Source organism: Pithys albifrons, chromosome 14 (assembly GCF_047495875.1).
Source record: "Pithys albifrons albifrons isolate INPA30051 chromosome 14, PitAlb_v1, whole genome shotgun sequence".
NCBI classification, from domain to species: domain Eukaryota; kingdom Metazoa; phylum Chordata; class Aves; order Passeriformes; family Thamnophilidae; genus Pithys; species Pithys albifrons.
In genome coordinates this window covers 263046-286841 of record NC_092471.1, presented here as the reverse complement: position 1 = coordinate 286841, position 23796 = coordinate 263046, and the positions used below count along the sequence as shown (strand labels likewise).

Here is a 23796-nt window from a genome sequence, read left to right as displayed (position 1 = left end):
CTCCAATAGAGCTACAACCAGGGTTTTTCTCCCCATAAGTGAGAAGCATTCTGCTAGTTAAGTCTAGGTAAGTGCTGAAAGAGACTGCTAACTACATCAGAATATTTTTTGAGGTTTCCCAAAATGCCTACTTCAGACTAGGCACACCACTACTCTGTATTTGATGAAACTAAAGGTTACGTTGTTTTAAGTTTAGCCAAAAAGTTTGTAACGTAGGCTTACCACAGGAAACCTGAAGTCAACATAAGTTGCAGTTGTAGTTGTTGCATGCACAAAAGAATGCTGTTTAGACATTACTAGAACAAAGACATCATGAACAAGCAGATCAGGAATAAGCTGGTTTTGAAGCCCTCTAAATCTCCTGACACAATGAAGTCAAACTAAGAAAAAAGCATCCCACAGAAGTAGCAAGTAAAGAACAAATGACCTAAGCACAAGAAAGAGGCTTTATCTAAAATTAGTAATTTTCAAGAGCATGCAGTTTGCTTCGCTGGGTGTACAACTTCCCAAAATTATACTCCTCAAATCCTAGACCTTGACAATGGGCTCATTTCACAGTGCTTTGGTGAAACAAGAATCCATTCACTTCCTAGAAGGGCCGAACGTTCCCCAAAACTGCTTTGCTCCTTACATTTGGAACCAGTCTCTTTCAGCAGAAAGAGTGCTGGGCTGTATCTCTGACTCACCCAGCACCCACCACAAAAGCAAAATACTCTTTTTGCTCCACTATTTATGGATAAAGCACAGTAGCTACTCTTACCTGGTACTATCTGCACAGGTGACTGAGGGCCAAATATGTGAGCACAGAGAAAGCACCAGAAAACAGAACTGAAACATTTGTGGCAGCTCTTTGTAACTTGTGCCCAAATAGCTCTTAGAGCTATTTAGAGGAAATCAGACCTTAAAAATTTAAATAAAGTTGCTCAGTAACTACCCCTATAATTTAAGCAGAATATTTATTAAGACACATATTTGTTAGCACAGTGAAATACCATGCTGGAAATGGCAAAGTTCCTTCACTTACTAACTTCAAAGCTCTTAAGCCATCTGAGCCAGTATCTCTTTCAGTCAGTACATTCAATAGGAAGAGATACACTTCTGCAGCCCTAGCAGAAGCAGCCTGTGCTCAAGATGAGCAGCAACCCAAGGTTTAGGAACAGCAACGTTTTGAATGGGTCTGCACTTGCAGCTTCAGCCTGATCTAAGCCAGCAGAAGCTGCGACACCACAGGAAGCAGCTTGTGCTTTGGAGGACACACCCGGCAGTGCTGCTTCCCCAGGCTGAGCAGCTTTAACACGTTCAAGAGCACACTGCTGGGAACTGGCAGGACAATCAGCTGGGCAGAGCAGGTCCTGGGCTGTGACAGGGACATGTTAACCACCACCTGTGTGGCAATTTAATTCTTGGCTGAGAAATCAGTTTGCTACAAAACTGAGCTTTGTTAATGGCACACACGTTTTTTTTCCCATGTGCTACCAAAACCAGGGGTGGTGTGGATTTTCCACTTCACAACAACTGGACTAAAAGTGAGAGGTTTCTACCATTTCAGGTGTTGGGATGCACTGATCTTACTGTGCTCTGCCTATGGCTCAGACAAGCTAGGAGACAGATTGCTATAATCTCTACCAGACAAGTACCTGCCAGGCACTGCATGTTTACCTTCATCCTTCTCTTTCATTTAAAGTCTCACTTTAAGTAAAACTACTTTACTGAGGCATTCACAGCCAAGTACTGACCAACACAGATATTACACACAGCAATAAAAATGCTATAGCAAAACCAAGCCAACATTATCCAGTCCCGTTGAAATTTAGACTAGTTTGCTTTGTTCCTTAAGAGTTATCCTGCCAAAGCAATTAAAACCATGTGTCTATCTAGTTTGCCACCAGTCCTTAGTCTAAGAAAACCCTCAAGATTCATTAGCATTAAGCTTTTGTATTTCTAAACCATCTAAAGAGGTTTTCCCAGGTTTGAGGGCTGGCGTAACCATCAGCATGCTTATAATTGGGGTTGCAAACAGAACAAAATGCTTCTCAGTAAGATATTTGACTTGGACTGCTGAGCATACACAAATTTAGTTCCATCAGTCCAGACAGGTAAGGTGCACACCACTGAGAATCATGCAAGAAAAAGACATTGCTGACTGGTGATTAGTCTACAGTGGCAGCAGTCAACCCTAAGTATACTACACTCCTATTCCAAAATTTATTGTGAACTTTTGTCTTACACTTTCAACACGCAGGAGGTGTTTTCAGAAGACTTGATGGATTTCACCAACAGATTTACCAAAAATAATATCCTAAAGCTGTAATTTATACTCGAACCCTTTTTCAAAACAATTCATTGAATATTTTCATCAAAGCATTTATAATGTACTCACTCCTGCATCCAAGCATTTGCAACTCTCTAAATTCTGCTTAATCTTTAACTATCTTAAACTAGTTTTATTCTAGCAGGCAGCCTTTAAATAGTATTCTTTGTCTTTTCATCATTTTTTTCCATACAAACATCTAGTAACACCATATGAAAGGCTTCCAGAGGCCATTTTGCACATTACAAGAACAGTCAAGTATCACATTTCAACAGGCAAATTTACACTCATCAAGCTCAAAGAATAGCCCACATTTAACCAATTCACCTCAAAACAGCTACAGGAAAGAGCTAGAAAACTAGCAACTCCTCCACTTCTCTAGGTAGGTATGACCATAGTTCTACCAGTCTAAGCTCAGCTAAAACTTGCTAGCAAAGCATATAAAAGAGCTTCCTGCTGACAAGGACAGTCTTGTGGTGAGTGTGATTCCTCCTGCACGTACAGTACCTCTTGCATGGAAGAGACACTCTTCCAGCCCCAGAGCAGCTGCAGCCAAACAAAGCTCCCTTTGACCAGCACAAGTTTCCAGAAGCTACAAGCTGCCACCATCACCACCACCACACTCCTGTCATTGTGTTCAGCAGTCTACAAGAGAGAGACTTAATTGACAGTGATACCAAGCACCTATCTAGCATTTTTTCAGATATGTTAATATTGCCCATAGACCTTGAAGTCTCACTTTCTGTCCCACTGAGATTCCAAATAAATTTTACCAGTAACAGTTATTGTCAGGTATTTTATAGGTCTCTGAGTGAGCCCCACTAATAATGTGCCACAACAGCTTCCTAAAATGAAAATGTGTAGCTGCATAGAACAGACAAACAGGAAAGAGTGACACCATCACGCTCGGTAACGGATGTGTTGCTTGTCCTGAATCTCCAGCACACTGAGCAGTGAGAGAGAACAGACAATTCTGTTTGTCATAACTTAAGACAGGAATAGAGGACTAGGAAATTCATGTCCGAATAGTAAGTACAGTCAGTACCAGAGTATCAACCTCTACAAAACCCTGACCCACATCTCCTTTCCTCCCTACATTTCCCAACCACAAGGAAGCTGTGATACCTTGCTGGGCTGTAGTTTTCAAGCTTCAGATATTCCTGCTTCGCAGGCTCAAGTCACCAAGTGGAGAAAGTGGCATAGGGAAAACTCATACTTTATTGCAAATTTGGCTGTTACAGACAGAATCAAGTTCAATTACAAGAAATTCCAGACCAGTTTACCAGCAGTTGCTGCATATAAAGACCAGATCAATACCATCCATCAAGTCCAAGAGGTCTGATCAGAGAAGGATATCAAATCCAGCTGGACCTGTATGAACTCAAGAATCTCCTAATACACCACAATAATCTAAAAACCTCCCCAGTTCTGGCTTTCAGCAAGATTAAAAAGTATTGTTCTCCTGTTCCTCAGAACATGCAAGTAAATTCTAGACTATGAATGCTCCCGAGTGCTGTACTTCCCTTCCCACTGTGCTGGTCAGCCAACACACCCTGCAGACAGCAGAGCATGAGTGCACTGCGCTTTGCAGTGCCTCGGAGGGGCAGCACAGGTGCTGCCCCACACCTCCAGCACCCACCATACTCACGGACATCTGGCTCCTTCTCCAGTGCAAGCGTCCCCCGAAACAGCCCTGGGTCCTCTGTGTCAGGGGGAGGCTGCAATCAGGGGTCATGTGAAAGTGCTTGCAGTTTCTCAAGGGATTACACTTAATTAACCAGGTCCCCTTTCAGCAGTCTTAAAGGGGCCTTTTCATACAAGCTCATCGGGCAATAGAATAGCAGCAGTGACACCACACTGCAGCCTCCAGAAAGAGGTTAACCCTCCCAGCTGCTCCTGGGAGCTTCCCAGCTCTCTCCACTGGGGACACAGTGCTTCTCATTTGACTGGATGGCACGTGGCTTTCTTTTGGTACCTAAGTAAAGCCTGTAGCAGGAACTTAATCTTTAAAGCATCCCTAATGATTTTAGTGCAGAGCCTGAAGACAGAGTTGACGTTAATGAAAAATTGAGCTACTTTGCACATACATATCTTAGCCATTTAATGTTAAGATTAAAATGGACATAAGCAAAGATCATTATCTGAAATCATTTTACCAGATACAACACTCTCATAATTGCTGTAAGAGGTCAGCATTTGAAGTAAAAATTAATTTTAAAAAGTTAAATCACTTGAATTGCAGCATGGTTATCATACAGCAGCAAGTTGGCTGAATGGTAGCCTGAAGAAAAGTGGCAAAAGGCACCACTGACTGCCACCCCAGGACAGGCAGTTCTGCTGGCTCTGGGGCAGCCCGAAGCTGTGGAAGGTGCTGGCCATGCCCAGCTCTGGCAGCACAAGGTGGTCTGCAGCAGGGAAGGGGCAGCTGCTCAGTTTCACAGCCCTGCTCTCATGTGAACACCTGCAAGCCCAGTAAGGGAAGAATTCCATAAAATCTAGCTAGATTTGTGCTCACACAGTCTCATTCCTTCCCCGTGAAGGAGCAGGACAGGCAAGCCAGCCTGGATCCAGAAGCTGCTGTGGAGCCACGCCTGAGCAAAGCCACACTAGAGCTTTGACCTCACCACCAGCAACTGCTCTGAGTCCCCAAGCAAGGCAAGATGGCTCATGTGGGCAGCAAACCACATCACCCACAGTTTGAAGAACCATGCTGCCCAGGACAGCAGGAGGAAGCGAGCCAGAGCAGCAGCCAGCAAGACTGAGAAAGTTCACAGCTTTGAGGAGTCTGCTTGTACAAACTTGACAGGGAAAGGGTGGAGGCAGCAGCACCCAGGCAGATGGACCCTGTGACAAGCAAAGCATTTGGCACCTCACTACAGCAGAGATAAGTGCAGAGAGCACTTTGCCCACAGCTCCCAGCAAAGCTCACCTTCACAGCACCTCAGACTGAGATGGGGCAGGGGGGAAACCTAGTTACAGTACATTGGTCATTAAAAAGATACCCTGCCCCATGTGAAGCTTAGAAGAGCAGAGAATTTCTGCTTTACCTAAAGAAGGGGTTCAAAATAAGCCAATCCTGTGTCCACTTCAACTTCATTTTCTCTAAGAGTTTTCTGACAGGGTTTATAGCAGGTACTGCATTGCATGCAGTGTTTGAAAGAGCCAATCCCTATTCTTGAAAAGGGTGAGAAGAAGAGACTGACTGAGGTGACTAAACATCTCATACAAAACATAATGCTAGAGCAGTCGGTTTCAAAAGATGCGACCAAGTGATTTATTCTAATACAAACCCTGTCATACTGCAGTATGGGCAGAGCCCCAAGTACATGTTTGGCTGTTAATCTCAAAATTTGTTTGGCTCTTAATCTCCTGTGTTAATCTGTACTGCTCATCTTGCAATGCTGATAAGGAAAATAAAATTCTTCCATATAGCAAGTGGTAATCAGCAATGCTCCCAATTAAAAAAAAAAAAATCAGTTTGCCTGAAGGCACTTGCTGCCATTGAAAAGGTAATGCCTACAGGGCAGAGCAACACAGCAGTTTTGTGTTATTTTTCTGGTACTCAAGAACAAGTAAGGAGAAGCCATAGGTACCTTTGTGTTTAAATGCTCCTTGGCAAGTGATCAATACCTGGTATTCAGAGGGGCCTGAGCAGAGGATCACCAAATGGAGTCCAAGGGGATCATCCTTGCAGGATGTGTCCATCAGTCCAGAGATCAGTTACTCCTATCTAGTCAGACTCTACTTCAGACACCCTTATATAAACTAGGGCTTCCTTTTTTTCTCTCAAGTGGTGGAGAATCAGATGTAATACTTGCACGGAAAGTCTCTTTAAAAAATGAGGTCTCCTTCAAACCACGTTCAGAGAGTTCAGGCTTCAAAAAAGCTTATTCCTCATGCAAAGGGTCTGTCATTTGCAGTCGCCTTCCAATGATGCCTTCCCTCACCCACCCTGTCCCAGATTTGCAAGCTTTCTCGTCATCAGTGTTTCAGAGCTCCAGAGACACTTCCCCTGGTTAGCAGCAGCAAGCAAACACTCAGAATGTGCAAGCAGAGCCAAGCAAAACCAGGGTGTGCCAATGCTACTTCATAGGGTTGGAGAATTCTGCATTTTAGAACTCTGGAGGTATCATTTTAACCAATTTAATCAGTGATCTGACCTGGGTAGGCAACCTTTGCAGAAGTTAATAGTTCTATATAAAAAGATTACTACAAAGCTATTAATTCAACACAATAACTAAAGGCAGGGAATTCCCCTACCCCCTACATGGCTTCCAAAATCATTAATGACATGTTTCCAAGTTAGAGCTGCTTGAATGTAATTCCTTTCTTCTCAACCATTCACAGCCTACATGTGGTGATTGAACCCCATGCCTGTCAGCAGCCTGCCACCCTCTTAAGAGGGCAAACAAGTTTCAGTTTGAGAAAAGGAGATGAAAGATGAGAGTACTAAGTCAGGAGAAGCAGACAAGGGTGGATCCCCATTTAGTCAAGTTCAGATACTTGTATGCCACTCATTACACAACTTACTCCCAACCTTGTGCAATGGATCAATTCCTCTACTTTTGCCATTTCCGTTTTCAGAAATAGATTCTCCACGCACCTCCCTTTGCTTTCCTGTAGCTGTTCCAAGTCATTAACGTTGCCATTTTCTATTTCTTTAGAGCTAGTTTGAAGAAGCCCTTGAAATAACTATTTTTGTACCTGTTGTTTGAGTGACTTAGAGAGAACATCCTTTACTAGTCAAAACCCAGAGGGAAATTAAAATATCGTAGGGCAAAAAACTGACCCATTTTCCACAACATCTAGATGAGGAGGCAAAACTTGAAGCAAAATCTAGCCATATGCAGTTGCCATAACTCAACTTTTATGATCTGTGTAGCTTTGAGGTTTGTTCTAGTTTGTGCTTTGTAAACGCAATTTTTCTGTGCCCTTAGAAGGTGCTTTTCTCTGAAAAAACAGTACACACCTACTATGGCCTCTGCACACTAATAGTAGGGTTGGCAGCTGTACTTCACGTGTCACAGCTTAACTATATCCCGTGCTAAAGCTCTTGGACCTGAGAGCAGCTCAAAGGGCAGTGGCCGTGCCTGAATGGCAGCACTGGGATAGGTGACATTCCTCAGGCTGCTCCGTGCGCCTCCAGGCCATCCCACTCACAGCTTACAAACAAACATTTCGTGTGCTCTCCCTCCTTCCACTGCACACCACACAAGGGTGTTACAATCGTAGCTGTGACTCTAGGAACTTGACCAACAAAACAGCACTCGCTGCCACCACCACCAGAAGCACATCAGATTTTCTGAGAAGACTCTTAAAAGGCAACTTTCCCCCACCTCTAATCTTGTGCTAGTCAAGTTCTTCCCTCCTCTCAGTACTGTTTAACAGTTGCAAAGACTCAGTTTGAGGGGCAGTCAAGAGAAATAGCCAGGACATATTTCCAAATAGCCAAGGAGCTTCCCAAACCTAGCACCCAGTGGATGTCTGCCAAAATCACAAGCAGCTACTTTGCTGCAAGGGGCTCAAAACTAGATTGAGACAGGATGTTAACAAGACAAGTGTGAGCTGCATAGAGGCATCACATGTACAGTAAGTACTTGAGATTCACGAGCTAATAGACTAAATACTCAGTCCCCATGTACAGGTCTTGAATGCAGTTAAGAATTGTTTTAGAGGTAATGTGGAATTAAGGGCAAATAAAATAGTTATGCTCTGACACTCTTCTTACCATTAAAGACACTTTCCACAGGGAAGAAAGCAGGAACATGACTGCTGTGACTAAGCTCTTCCTTCTAAAGAACTCATGCCTGGATAAAAAGTCAGAGCATGCTTATCTGCTTCATATGCTTCTCTCTGTCCTTCAACCAAGAGACTCCCAGCCGTTTAGCTCTGGTAAAGAGAGGGGAGCTGAACACGAGGCTGCCTGTTCCAGATACCCAGAGCACTGCCTGGGTGTGGCACGTCAAGTTCTTGGACAACTCACAACCCTCACTGAAAATCTGAACAATAGCCAGACTTCCAGGAGCTAGAACACAGTCTTACTGTGGGATCTGACTGCCCAGACTATGAGCCATCCCTCCAAATTTAACTGCAGGCACAGCCAAGTGTGAAGTAAAGCTGTTTCATCATCCTGTGATTTTCAGTTTTATCATTTCCAGCATGCTAGACAAATCCTGCCACTTCCTTTTGGTACAGGGTCTCATTTAGGCTGGCTGCATTTTTCTATCTATTTAGGTCATAGTTCCCTAAAACGCAGGATTTCTTTTCCTCCACTTTTTAGTATTCAGTTTCCCCACCCACATTTGCTTCCCTCACCACCAGCTTATCTTAGGTTTTAAATAGCTCTGCTGGGACTGTCCATAGTTTATAAAAGACCAGCTTGTGATTGCTGAAGTACCCTTTGTTATTTTATTTCCATCTAGTTGAAGCGTTTGGGCTTCCCTAACATAGACAAGAGTAGTTACAACAGTATGACACAGTACCCGTGTCCCCAGAGGCTCCTGAGGAGGCGCAGGACTGCAAGGCAGCTGCAGAGAGCAGGCAGTGCCAGCACAGGCAGTGTGTGCACCCACCACCCAGAGAGCTCTCCTAATCACTTCTCTGCGTTCACGTTCATACTCCACAATAATGCCACAAGCAGGAACAAAGAACGAATCCGGGTGGGAATAACTCATCCATTATTTTCTCCAGCAGAACCATTTCGTTGGTCCTGTTCACTATATTTACACAGGGGCACTGCTACTGTCTACAGAAAGAGGGAAGGGCAAGATGGCTTTTTGGGTATAGCTGGACAAAATGGACCAAGCTATTGAACCGGTTCTTATTCCTCACTCCCAGGCATTACCTGCTTTATCCCCTCCAGACCCATCATTTTTTAATCTTTCAAGGTGTTCTCACAAAGTCTAATTTAAAAAGTTACAGCTACCCGAATGTAACTTGCATCTGGTGGACTTAAAGGCTGTAGCTGTCACTACTGCTTTACAGAGAGATAGAGTCACAGTTTAAGAAACAGAATAAAGCCTCAGAGTTCCAGTGACTAATACAGTAGCAAGGTGCTCCCAGTTTGCTACACGGCTGCACGTTTGCAAACTCTGCTACAAGCCAAGAAGCAGCCACCAAACGCACCAGTAACATGCTGCCTCAGGACCCAGCACCATCTTCTGGCCCACTCTAACTTCATGGGGGAAAGTGTTTTAGAACACCACCTGAACATAACCACATGTCCAGCACAGATCAACTGTACCAGCCATCCAACCAGGTAAGATGTAATCAAAACTCACTGAGCTTGTACTAAGAGTTCCTTAAAAACAGGTTTGCTTTTGATAATTTCCAATCATACTTGACTTGCTCTTTTACTTTCTCCATGCCACTCCAGAAGATGAAATTAAGACCTTTCAGGCCCCTACACAATACTTCTAAATTCCAGTACTTTCCAAGTTATCTTTCTTAAGAACTATTGCCCCACTGTAACAAAAACATGACCCTGAACAATCCAATGTAACTCAGAAAATGATCCAACTTCAAAATCGGCATTGCTCGGAGCATGGGATTGGACCACGTGACTTCTGGGCTTGTCTCCAGGCTTAATTTTTAAGTAATTCTACAAGATAGCAGAGGTTATGGGTGGCAGCCCTGCAACATGTAGAATGCTTGTAGCAGAAACTGGCACCTTGTATCAAGTGGACAAGGGCAATTTCCTTAAGTGATTTCCAGGTTCAACATTTAGACCCTTTATCCTTCTCTGTTATGGACTGTTTTTATGCAGCCAAACATGCCGATAACCCAAACTCTTAAGTGGTCTTCCTAAAATTGCAGGTCAAAACTCAGAAACACAACTGGGTAGTAGGAAGAGAAATAGCCAGATGCTGAGAACATCTCCTAAGTCAACACACATGCAAAATACAACTTACAAAAGCAAACCCACTAGACTAAGCAGAGGCAGGGAGTCTGAAAAGCAACCTTCTGCCAAGAGCATTCACGGGTCACCTTGAGAGCTTAGCTCTTACCCAGACCTGCTGTGTTAGGGTTGCTTTTTGTTATGTTTTCATTTTTATCCACATGCTAAGGTACAGCAGCAAAGGGTTTGCAGGCATGAATTCAGCTTTGATCGAAGGCTGGGGGTCCTTCAACGTTCCTGCACGCAGATACCTCATCCCTCACTGCACGCCTCCAGAACGCTGGGAGCAGGAAAAGCTACTAACTACTCTTGCTGAGGTTGTTGTGGAAAAGGATAGACCTACATGAATTCAACTAATAACCCATCTTTCTCTAAGGGAATGGCAGACCAGTGAAATCACTTTGTTTATAAGACTGTCTGAATCCCCTCAGATCCCAATTACTTCCCAATCCTTCCAAACTGCCAAATCAAAGCCACCCTTAAAATATTGTAAAAGCATTTCACGGGAAAGTCCTCTATGTGAAACTTTTCTGAGTTTGAAGCAATTTGCACACAGTAATTTGGGAAAAGACAAGGAAAAACTTGACAGCAACACAGCACACATTACAAGGGGTTCTACAGAGAAAAAAAGAGACACTCATCAAATGGGTTTTTTGGCAATATGAAAGACACATCCAAAGCTTAGCCATGGGAGAAATAGCTGGTCACCTCCTTCACATAAGACATTTAATGGCAGAGGAGACTTTACACTGAGGCGAATCAAGTACAGAGCAAGCAACAAAGCTTAGGTATTGAATTTGTCAGAACCTGAAACAGCAAAGGAGCAGGGCAGTCTTCTGTCAGATTTCTACTTGATCATTTATCATTTGTGTGAACAAACACTAAGATAGCTTTGTATTTCCTGTGTACGATGCTGAAGCAAGCACTGTTCAGGACACCTCTTCAGTTGATTGGTCTGATCTTTTAGCAATTTGGAAGTTACTTAGTCCTCTCCATCCGCTGTGTTTTTTGACAGATTCTAAACACCACTACAGTGATACATTCTTACAGCTGCAGAGGCTGACATGTATCCTCATTCGAAAAAGATCTCCAGCCTAAACTGCTGGGTGTGCAAAGGGAGCTCAACACGAACATAACACATTGCATTGCAGCTTGCAGTCACCCTTCAACCTGAGATGTTAGTAACAAACCACAGAGCAAGATAAAAGAGAAAAACCGAACTCGGGGGTTTTGAGATTTAACGTGCCTCTGCTGTGAACACCACACCCAGGTCTACAGCACAGAAGACTCCAGTAGCTACAGATTTCACACAGCCCCAAACACTCACAGCAGCAAGTCGTTAAAAGACAAATAAGAAAATTCTGAGTGTTCAGGAACTTGCTGCTCCCCAATTTGTCATGGCTGGGTCAGAATACCATCACTTTCCAGGTTCAGTACATTATGTCATCACTTGGCTTTTTTAAATACCAACTTCAGCTAATAGGGGCTCCTAGATTGCTTTTGGGAGCAAAGGACTAACATTACAGCAACAAGAAAAGCATGTCATGTCAGAGCTCCAGGAAAGAGTAAGTTACAGTCCACCTTCTGTAACACAGTCAGCACAACAGAGCTGCAGGATGGAGGACTAGACACACTGCTTGCACAAATATTTTCGTGGTTTAGTGATAAAGCATACTGCAGTGTAGAACAAGAACATTCTTCGAGCCTTACACAGCAACCATAGACTCAGAGTTTTCTGATATTTTAAGTAATACTAGCCTTTTCTGACCCCATTATTCAAGATACTAATTACTGTAAGAGTTTTTGAGGCAGCTCACAAAATGAGCAGTCATGTCCAACAGTTCATACAGCAGCTTCTGGTTCTCTAGGAGACTGAGGATATGGCTAGAATATAATCATTTTACCGGTCCCTGCTTCCTATATTTCAGCAAAGCAAACAAGTTCACATGTTGAGTGCTCCTTAGTGAAAAATACAGATATGGTAACAAAAATCCAGTTGATGACACAGCACATTTTCAGAAATAGAAAAAATCTAGGTTTCTCAGCTTGAGGTAAGCTCAGATCCTGATTTTTCCCTGAGGATGACTGTAGCCACAGAACACTGAATACAGTCAGACACATCTCAGCTCAAGTTTTCATTACCTACCCAATAAAACAAATGAAGTTAACCAGTCGCTTTTTCAGAAGTGGTTTTAAGTTTCCTCAATATATAGATACATGTAGGGTCAAATGAAATAACTAGATGCTGGCAGAATAGTTATTGATGCTTAAGCTTTTGATTTCATCTCACAGAGCACAGACATTTCTCAATATCTGGATGTAACATATAGTAATTACAAACAATAAATGAGAAAAGCAACACCCTTCTCATGCATTACACTGTCTCCATTAATTAACACTGTCAAAACTTGGAGAAATATATGAATATAATGAGTAATATAACCTAGTGCCATCTCTAAAGGACAACTCTCATGGTTTTGAAAACAAAACACACACAAACCACATACACCAAAACAAACATGTCACAATTTTGTACCTTGTTATTGCTTAGACACGGAGTATTCATTCTATTGTCTCAGCTGCACTCTGCTACAACACAAGCAAGTTTCTTTCAACCCATCCAGCCTTCCAGGCAATTTTGCTTTCTCGAAGGTCTGTTTTAGTGGTCAGATACTAAGTAGATTAACCAAGTAATTGGGCACTATGGAAAGGCATTTAAAGGACATCAAAGGCCTTTCTTTAAAGGACAATGCAATCAGCAGGCACAGTCACCATGGGCTCATGAAGGGAAAGTCCTAATTTGATATCCTTGTCACCCACCAAATGGATGAAGGAAAGGTGGCCGATGCAGTTTTTTGGTATTTCAGGAAAGCTTTTGATACTGTCCCTCACAGCATCCTTCTGGCCAAGTTGTCCAGTTGCGAGCTGAGGAGGCTCAAGGTGTGCTGGAAGGAGAACCAGCGGCAGCAGCTCAGAGGGCTGCAGGGAATGGTGCTGCATCGGCCTGGCAGCCCGGCACCAGCTGTGCCCCTCAGGGCTCCCCAGCAGGGCCAGGGCTGTTTACTACTTTTACTGGGGATCGAGGTGCAGGAGATGGAAGTACTATGCAAATTCCCACAGTTCCCAAAGACCCCTAAGGACACGCAAGCAATTAACTAGCTGCTTATTGTGGCTCTTAATTTACATCAGTAAATTGCCCTGGATTATGCCCGGCCAGAGGGAGATTTCCTCTCCTCCAATAATGTGTCTTCAGCAGCAAAGACTCCTCCCCGTAGCTGGTTTCTCGTATAACCACTTAGCAGACAGACAAACGAGACACAGCGATGGGGGGAAAACAGGGATCAGTGGAGTTGAGATCTTGGAACTCTTTACAAGCAGACCGTGCTGTAGTCCTCAAACCAGTGATTAAGCACAGATAACAGCTTTATTGTGCAAATTCAGGGAGGCCCTCTCCTGCACAGAAAGGGGGGGGGGGGACAAAAAAAAAGAAAGAAGCCAGCCAAATAAGGTTGTTTGAGCTGCCCGAAGCCAGGAAAGAGTCCAGGAGATGACGCAGCTAGAGGAAGCTTTTAGTCAGCTTCCTTCATACCCTGGAGCAGAGCCAGAGCTACCTCTCTCTCCAGAGGGGCTTCTTCGGGGAGTGGCCATTGATCAGCAAGGACATGCCCAACCCAGCAGCCTGGAGGGTCCCTGCCCCTGCACACCAGGTGGCACAAACAGAAGGTATTTGAATCCTGCAGTTTCAGTTCATCAGCCATCTTTCAAACAGCTGCCGAGGACTTACGGAGCTCTCTGCAGCAGGATTTCATTTCTGACTAGACACTACACACAAAAAAAACCTGAAACAAATTTCCTCTACAGGCAGTGATGCCATTTCCTGTCAAAACCAAGAGTCCATATTAAGACATCTTATGAACCACCCTCATGAGAAAAGCAAGAATTGTAATTAACCTCCAGGGATGATTAATCAGATAAGGTAGGATTACCCAAGGAAAGGGCTGCAAGCCCTTGAAGGTTCTAAAGAGATACTGCCTATAACAGTTATAGTGACAGGATATTTGCAAGGAGCGAGTGATGATAAGCCCCTTATATAAGGCTGTTTCCCATAGGATTCTTACAACAGAAGCAGCAGACCTAAAGCTCTCTTTGGGCCCCTTTTATTGGGTGCATCTCTCCCCCGAGCTTCTCATTCAGTTGTCTCTGGCAACAGAGCAAGAGATCAAAAATAAAGGAGTCAACTAACATGTTTAATTTAGAACTCTGGTATGAAAAGCATTCTTAAACTCAATATCGTTACCTTGAAGTTTTATAAACCGGATCATGACTATCAATTCAGATCAGGCACTTGGAACAATTCTTGCTCACTCCAGCGTAAAACCACTATAACTGATGCTTTCTGTACAACATTGCCAGTCAGGTGCAGGGCTTGCCATAAGAAGGGAAAGAAAGGTTATATCAGGATGTAAAAATAAAGTGAATGCTAGTTTAGCATCAATGGTATACTTTAAAATCTCTGTTTAACTTTTACATTGAGGTCTTAAAAGTACCAAACAGAAGCTTTTGCTCACTGTTAGGCTTAATTGCTTTATCTGACATGAGGCAAAACTTTACTATTCTTGCAGAACTTAGGAACCAATCTGATGGATACACTGTGGTGTAAAGGCCTTTTCGGTTTTGAAAAATACCATGCTAGGTATCAAGCTACAGGTAATTCATTGCATACCAGTTCACTAGTTTACCTGGTTCCACTGTACACTCAGCATCATTTACCTATTGTTGCTTCTGAAGTTCAAAGGCATCTGACATTCATCAACAGGGGAAACACAAACTTCTGTATAAAGCAAAGTATTTGGGAGCACTCATACAACACCTCTTTAAAACAAGTCATACATCTGATAAATAGTAGAGGAAGCATATGATGGATTGAGTTTGCCTAACAAGCTAACATATATGTCAAACTAAAGCTGTCTAACTTTGATTAGCACTGCTAAACTTCCCAAGTTATACTGAGGGAGGGAAAGGAGGCAACTTAACACCAAAGGATCAGTCCTGAGATAAGACAGAAGGCACCTAGAATGCTTCTAGAGCTCCTTCATATCCAGACCCTTGGCCCTGAGAGAGAAGTGCCCATCCATTAAAGTCACAGTTTTCATCACTCTATCCTTCACCTTCAAGACCCCAGGCAAATTCTACACAGGGGGAAAAAAATCACCCAAACAAGTGTAGGACTCTGCTCATAGTTGACATCTTACTGCAGCTACACACAAGAAACTAATTACCCAGTGGGTTCTCCTGCTATCTAACTCAGTCTTTCAGTTACCTTTCTTCTAACCAGAACCTTGCAGTTCTAAACAAAGGAGTTAAGCTTCAGGGACCTCTGGAGTCCAGCTGGGAATTAGGGCCATCAATTCAAATTACTGACAGGGTCCCTGAAGGCCCTAATAGCTATTGCTATGCTGAGTTTTAGGAAGCATTAAGGAAAAAGGCAACAGTCCAAACTTTGTCATATCTTAGTTTGATGCTCTCTGTATGCACAAGATTAGCTTTGATTAAAATCACTTCTCTATAATGAGTAAAGACTCTACTACCTAAAAGAGAACTGCTCAAGTCCTAGTGACAGGACAGTTGAATGGACACCTTACATATGATTAATGATCACATTTCAAATTGAGTGGCCTATCCATTCATATAGCCACAAAGTAGGTACATGCACAGCCAAAATAGTCCATGAATCCTGATACAGAACTCTTGCTTTTTCTAATAGCTAAAAATAAAGTAGCAGCCTATTAAATAGGCATGATTGGTATTAAAAAAAAAAAAAAGAAAGGTCACTTTCCCTCCCACTCCTGCAACTAAGATGCGTTTTTTAATAACTAAAGTTGAAGGGATTAACTATGGGGCGAAGACTAGCCAGCAGCATGACAGCTGATTCACTTCTAACAGGATTTGAAACAATGGGACTTCCAGCACTGATCAGCCTGAAGTGACTCAGGGAGAGACCAGAGCACCAGACAGTTCAGGGCAAGCTCGGAGCCCTCCTCATGGCAAAGAAAGACTGTTCACAACTGGGGCAGAGATTTTCCAGAGCTGGACAACAGCTTACAAGATGTGTTTTAGCATTCCACTACTTCCACCCTTTGCAATATAAAGTGGGGTGGGGGGATTATGTGCCCTCTCTGGTGCTTGCTTTACCTGTTCACACTTCACAAACTTTTCTCAACACAAAAAATTTCAACCACAGTTGGTTGCTTAACTGTAAGATCTCTCCAGATAAAAGAGTGAAGCTTTCCTGTTAAAAGCATGACAGGATCAACAGACTGATCCATAAACCCTCTAGTCGTGCAGACATTACAAGTCACAACAGCAAATCACATGCACTAGTTCAAAGGTTACCAGAGTTAATCTTGCATTCTTATTAATAGTGCTACATAGCATAGTGCCACTCGCAGCAAATCTCTCGTAATGAAATGGAAATCTCTAGCTAGATGTGTTAACATTTGGCCTCGCTTGAAGAGGAGGAGTAGAGACTGAGAACTCAACAGCTTTTGCTGCTCAAGCCACACAGCAGCATGTTTCTGTAAGCCTGGTGAGATGAATGATAAGAGCTACCAGTTCAGACACAAATGTTTTTCCTGTCCAGCCAGAACTGTTCCCTGGAACGTTTCCTCCATCTGTCTTCTTCACAATGGATTTATTTTTGTGATGAAGCCCACATATAACTGTATCTAACTGCCCAGGTTCCATGCACATTTGACCTTGACTTTTTTCCTTGACTGAGGAACGCTATTTGCATTTTCTGTTTTGTTAATTAAGCAGCTATTAACAAATCTTAAGCTAGTACAGTCGTAGTCATGTTTATCTCGCATGAAGAACTGATTACACAGTTATGCCAGCATATCCTGTTCCTGCAAACCCCAGATCAAGAAGTAATGTTTAAAGTATTTCAGTTGGGTCTGCACCCAGAGCAGATGGGGCAGGAAACGAAGGCTGATAGAGCAGGAGGCCTGCGGCTCTGTGCTCCAACAGGCACAGGCACCAGAGCTGCTGTCTGCAGAATCTGCAGCGTGCAACACACAGCATTACAGCAAACGGCTTGCATTTCTCTATCTGCTCCAGTTTTGAACAGCTCCGAAAGCAGAACTGCTCTGCCAGACCCAGAAAGCAGCAGTGAGAGGAGGCACCCAGCGCAGGGTGTGTCCGCAGAGGCCGCAGCGGGCGCCTCCCGGCCAGCCCCTGCCACTCGCTCGGGACTTCCTCGCCCATTCACTCGAAAAGTCACTCGGCAGGATCTCTGGCTAAAAAGGCTCAACTCAACTGCTTTTTACACAGAAGTACCCTAACCTGTGCTCCTTCTGTTAATCTTACTGAATTTGTTGCCTGTATTTTCAGTTTTTAAGCAAGTAAATCTTTATTAATCCTTGCTGATGTTTGAAGAAAGGCCTTCCTAAAGTTTCAGAAAATACTGTCTTAACCTTGAAGTACTTTGAGTTTGATATCCTTTATGACACTGATGTTTAAATAACCATCTTCATCTAGCTATTGTCTCAGAGAGATGGCATTTAAAACATCGGGAAAAGTAGAAGTCAGTCAAAATGGCATTTCATATCATTTTTAAAGTAATAAAATTAAACTATTTAGAAAAAAGAAAATCAGGGTGGATTCCATTTCAATTGGTATTTGCGTAAGGGTGGGGTTTTGCTTAGGATCTTTTTCTCTCTCCTCTATGTAAACCACAGACTCTTGGCTTAAACATTTGATGTTCTTAGGCCATTTCAGATCCCTCCAGTGAGGAAACATCCAGAGACTTCCAGCCTGCTCCTTCCTGTTTTATCAATGAAGGGCTGGGACCAATTTCTACTTTAACCAGGGGAAACTAAATGGAAAAACCCCACGCTCCTTATTAGTCACCGAACTCTTGCTGTGAAGAGAGTCAAGTACGGACTTGACCGGACTTTATGAAGTACCAAAATCTCTCCAGCCAAGAAATACCTCGAGTCAAGCTGGGGCAAGGCTCCCTGGCAACTCAAACTGCCTAATTACAAGTTGTGAAAACCGCAGCTTCCCTCCGCGAAGCACACGAGGCGGCCCTGCCTTGGGCAGCTCCCCCGGGGCTGGGGTCGCCTGTCCCCGCCGGGCCGGGCCGGGCGCGCCCCGACCGACATTTTGGGCGCGGGAGCGGCCCCGCCAAGCGCGGGCCGTGCGGGCCCCTCGGGGCGGCAGCGAGCGGCGCGGAGCGCCAGATGGAGGGGGAGCGGCGGCTCCGCTGCCCGGCACCGCCGCCCGGCCCTCGCCGCTTCCCCCGGCACCGCCGCCACCGCCCGGGACCGGCCGAGCTAGGCGGGAGAAGCTCCTGGGCCGCTCCCGCCCGGGCCCCGCCGCGGCGCTTCCGCTCTGCCCCCCGCACCCACCGTTTTCGGCATCTTCCCGGCGGGTTGGACACGCGGCCTCTGGTCTTGCGCCGCTGAGATCGGACCACACTGCGCGCAGCTCCTAACGGGACTCCACTCCGCGCCGCGCCGCGCCCCGCCCCGCCAGACCCCGCCCCGGCATCGCTCCCGCAGCCTCCGCCCCGCTCCCGTCCGCCCGGCCCCGCCCGTGGGCCGCAGCCCCCGCCCCGCCAGACCCCGCCCCGGCATCGCTCCCGCAGCCTCCGCCCCGCTCCCGTCCGCCCGGCCCCGCCCGTGGGCCGCAGCCCCCGCCCCGCCAGACCCCGCCCCGCCCGGCCCCGCTCCCGCAGCCCCCGCCCCTGGGCCGCAGCCCCCGCCCCGCCCGGCCTCGCTCCCGCAGCCTCCGCCCCGCCCGGCCTCGCTCCCGCAGCCTCCGCCCCGCTCCTGTCCCGCCCCGCCCCGCCCGTGGGCCGCAGCCCCCGCCCCGCCCGGCCTCGCTCTCGCCCGGCCCCGGGCAACCCCGCCCGGCCCCGCTCCCGCAGCCCCCGCTCCTGCCGCCCCCGCTCCCCGCCCCCCCCCGTTCCCGCTCCCCCCCGTTCCCGCTCCCCCCCGCTCCCGCTCCCCCCCGTTCCCGCTCCCCCCCGTTCCCGCTCCCCCCCGTTCCCCGCTCCCCCCCGTTCCCCGCTCCCCCCCGTTCCCGCTCCCCCCCGCTCCCCGCTCCCCCCCGCTCCCCGCTCCCCCCCGTTCCCCGCTCCCCCCCGTTCCCGCTCCCCCCCGCTCCCTGCTCCCCCCCGCTCCCCGCTCCCCCCCGTTCCCCCTCCCCGTTCCCCGCTCCCCCCCGTTCCCCGCTCCCCCCCGTTCCCCGCTCCCCCCCGTTCCCCGCTCCCCCCCGCTCCCTGCTCCCCCCCGCTCCCCGCTCCCCCCGCTCCCCCCCGTTCCCGCTCCCCCCCGTTCCCGCTCCCCCCCGTTCCCGCTCCCCCCCGTTCCCGCAGCCCCGGCCCCGCTCCGCCCCGCCGGGCCCGGCACAGCCCCGCGGAGAAGAAGACGCCGAGGGCTTTCAGCGGCCCGGGGCCGGTGTGGGGCGAGCCCCGGCCGCTGAGGTTTATGCGCAGATCAGTGTCACGGGGACTTCTGGTCCTTGATAAAAGCACTACTTAAGAAAATAATGCTATTTTTTGGCGATTGCACTGCTCAAAGAAAGGCTATAGCACTGACCTGTGACCGACCCTGGCGTGGTCCTGCGGGTGCATCCTCGGCCCTCGGTGCGGCACGTGTTCTGTACGAGGTTTTCACAGCTGGCCCTTTGACTTTAAAACACACTTCCAGCTGTAGGTGCTTCAAAAGCCCGGGGAACTGTGGGTCCCTGAAGCTTGTCCAGCAAGCCACCCCTGGTCTTCAAGGCTTCTTCAAGGCCACCACAGAACAGAAAGGAGGAATCAAATTAATGGATGAAAATAGTTGGAGGACCAGCGGCAGGCCACCAGCCAAAGTTTCCCCTGCTGCCTGTGTCTTGCAACTGCTGTTACGGGGAAATCAAGGCCCAGCATTTTCATGGGGATTTAAAGATGCCATCTCATCTCATTTGGGACTTAGAACTGTCAAACAGTGAATCAAGCCCTGTTTTCCCTCAGGAAAAAAATCATTCATTTTAAAATTAACAACTCACATCCAGAAGAAGGAAATGGAATATTTTCAATAAATGTCTTAATTTTAAAGGAAAATAGAAACATTTTTTCTTCACTTTGTGTCCTCTTGTCAAATCTGCTAAACATGTTTAGTCTTTGAGCCACCTTGGTTGATGGACAGCCTATGCAGGCTAGCTGTGCTTCATACCTAGTTTTTTTTTCCCCTCAGCATCCCAAATAAATGAAGATTGTGTTAATTTAAGATATAAATTGAGATATGAAACAGGAAGAAAGCAAGCCAAGCTCTACTAAGCAACTCAGTATTCTGATGGGATTAATATTAAACTGAGGTATCTTGGGAATTGACATTAAATTCATAATAACACTTTGTACATGATTAAAAATTGTAGTTCATTCAAAATACCTCAAAATGCCTTGTAAATACCCGTAATTAAATCCTCAGAGTCTGCAGAAGTTTCTCCATTTTTCCCAGGGATTAATATTGTTGCAAATGTATATATAATATAATACAAATAATTTTTAAGCTTATAAAATGTTTCGATTTGTTTTTCAATGTTATGTTTCCTCACCATGCAGCATTACAGAAGCAAGAGAAAATCCAGAATAGTTTTCAGCCTATAAAAGAGAAAACTGAAGTTTGTAAGAAACAAGGCCTTGCTTCACCCTGAAGTAAATCAAGAGTAATAAAACTATTCCTGTGCCTACCTGGCAGGAGATGGAAATGGGGTCCATGAGCTTTCTTTGCTTCAGCTGAATATACAGGTTTCACTTGAACTCCAATCTCTATGCTGTGTCTACGTAGGAAAAAAAACATCAGTATAATTGGATTGATGTAAACCAGTATAACTTTTCTGCACAGGAAGTCACAAGGTGCCTAAGAGCCTGTTTTACAAGATTTTCTTCCAATTCTGGCTCATTTTTATGTTGAGACTTTCTTAGACTGGATCCAACAAGACTGCTCCATGACAGAAGACATCCGGAATAGTAAAGTCACTTGTTTGTGATTTTTTGGCAGGTTTGGATCCAGGAATGTTATGTGTGAGCTTTCTTTCTGAATTCAGGTGACCCTATGAAGACTTCTTCCATGCTAACAACACATATGATGGGGAGAGCCCGATTCTGCTTTTATTTGGACTTCCATTCCAATGTTCCTTCATAAGACTGAGGTAAATGTTTGAAGAAGTTCATTATTCTTTTTCACAAAATGGTAAGACTTCACATGATAAAAGTCTAGCTGTTTCCTTGCCAGATTTAGGGTGCCACAGTTTATCCAGGGACCTAATGTTTTCTTCACAGTGCTGATGATAGGAGCCATGATGCAGATGGAGCCTCGTGCCAATGAAACAATCAGATCCAAAGTAACTGTACTGGCACTCAGAGTGTGTCAGGCATTGGCCACGTGTGCAGAAAGTCATAAACCCTGTGCCAACAGTCTCAGACAGTCTGACGGGTCGAGACAAAGCAAAGCAAATTCTACAGCATAACAGACATTTCTTTCTCACCCCCACCACTTCTCTTGTCCTTCTTCCCTAATACTCTCAGCAGTAGACAAACAAAATACCATTCATGCCACATTGAAAGACAAGGGTTCCCTGTGACAGCCACATGAGACTCTATGCTTCTCTTCTTCTCCTTCTTCCTGTTCCCTTCCCCTTCCTCCTTCCGTGTTGAGGTGGAGGACATATGAAAAATGAACTACCTGGTGCTCCAGCCACAGTACTATGAGGACTTCCTGCCGCGAAATGCTGCACCAAGACCTCACCTCCCCCAGACCTCTGTCCTTTGCCAGGTGGTGAGCAGGGTGGTGTCATCCAGCAGCTTTGCTGAGCCCTCCCTGCATGGCTATGTGTGAGAACAACCACATCAGTGGATTCCTTGAGAGCCAAAGGTAGGGGTTATCCCTCCTCCTGATTTCAGAACAAGATTCCAAGGGGTAAAAGTATCAGCTGACTAAAGATCCTCCTTGTGGGAGGCTGGAGAAATGAGTAACATTACCCAGGGCCTCAAAAATGCTGTTATTTCCAGGCTGCTCATATCCCAAATAATATTAAAGTATTTCAGAATTAGATTAGACCAGGATGACATTAAACATTTTCCTGGGAGGAGGTCTGGTATTTCACTGGGGATTTGTTGGTCTCGGCTTCATTTATATCCAACCTTCTGTAGCACTTTCTTTTAAGCAGAAAAAGCAGGTAAATGATTTGGTTTGACGTACTAGAATTATTTAGCATGCACACTTAAACAAGGGGCTGTCTCATCAGCATATCATTTTTTTGACTGATGCTGGTTAACTTGAGCTCCCCTTTGCATAGCTGTGGCAGAAGATAGAGGCCAAATTCATACTAGAGCTGTATTTCAGAGGGCTGAAATTTAGTTTAATTCAAATAAGTAAAGGGAGGCACAAAATGAAATTGTTGCCATAGTATGAGAACTACACCTTCATCACACAGTTGTCCTGGATTGAGTCTATTTCAAATTAACCAGTCCTGTTTGAACAGCAGCTAAACTTCTTTCTCCTGCTCTAACTGCTTTCCTCCTGCTCAAACATTAATGCCTACAGGTTCACAGTGAGACATCTCCAATAATAATCTTGGATCATTTTAGTGTTTGATTGTATTTAGTGGTAAAAAGCATCTTCTTACTCAAAGAAACAAACAAAATCACTCTTTCCATTCACCCTTGTCTCTTTAACACCTTTATACCCTGAACATCAAGGTAGTCTTTTGTAGTGATTCTTAAGCTGGAAGGATGAGAGAAGTAAAGGGAGTGGAGAGCACACCACATCCAGAAAGGCACGATTTCAAAAGGCTGGAAATATTTCCATTACCATGCAACTGCAGTGACAGGGTAGAAGCTGATGGGCCACTGGATGTGTGACCCCATTTATCTGATCTCATTTCCACCTCACAGAATGGATCTCATTACACTGTAGCATCCCAGCTCCTGGCTTGTCCATTGACCGTGGCAGAAATAGCTGGCACTGCCTGGAAATTTCAGGGATTTGAGTCTGCCAAATGCTCTGGTTCCTAGTTCCTCATTTCCTCCAGCATAAAAATCCCCCACTGTCAATGACACCCCTGCAAGGTACATGGGAGAAAGCAGTACTAGGAACAATGAGTCACTGTACATCCCACACCACTCATCTCTCCCTGTGTATCTGGGAATATGCTGGTTTTGTGCAGGGGGAGACTAAAGAAGAGAGTTCCAAACCAGACAAAAGGTGTGCAATGTATGTAATGACCATATGAAAAAGTATTGTAGAACAAGCCATCTGCTAGATTTGTCTCTTCTTTGGTTATTCTTTCTATATACCACATGGGAGCAAAAGCTCATGTGTTGCTGGCTTTCTACCCCTTGTACTGCTTGCAGCAATGTGGGGAACAAAGGGAAACCCAATAGCTATTCTGGGACCTCACTCCAAATACCTACAACCCAAATAAAAGATAACAGTACTAGCAACAACAAAAAAATTAATGGTAGGATGTTCTGCCAGTGTGGATGAAAGGTACCAGAACAGAAACGCTCTTAAATCTGTGCAGAATTGGAATAATGTAA

At 45.4% G+C, this 23796-nt stretch overlaps 1 protein-coding gene across 4 annotated transcripts in view; it reads right to left on the bottom strand.

The window, feature by feature from the left end:
- The window catches only part of MSN (moesin), a 38472-nt gene extending 18585 nt beyond the window's left edge, over nt 1–19887 (bottom strand). The window contains exon 1 of one of the 4 annotated variants that reach the window (XM_071569810.1): nt 19811–19887. Coding sequence is in view for 3 of the 4 variants with exons in the window: in XM_071569807.1 (XP_071425908.1) it covers nt 3951–3965 (15 nt within the window). In the remaining variant the exon portion in view is untranslated. Of the gene's footprint in view, nt 1–3950; nt 3982–18616; nt 18736–19810 lie in introns of those variants that run through there. The other 3 variants (XM_071569808.1, XM_071569809.1, XM_071569807.1) reach the window with 3 other exon arrangements.
- Between the last annotated feature and the right edge of the window lie 3909 nt (nt 19888–23796).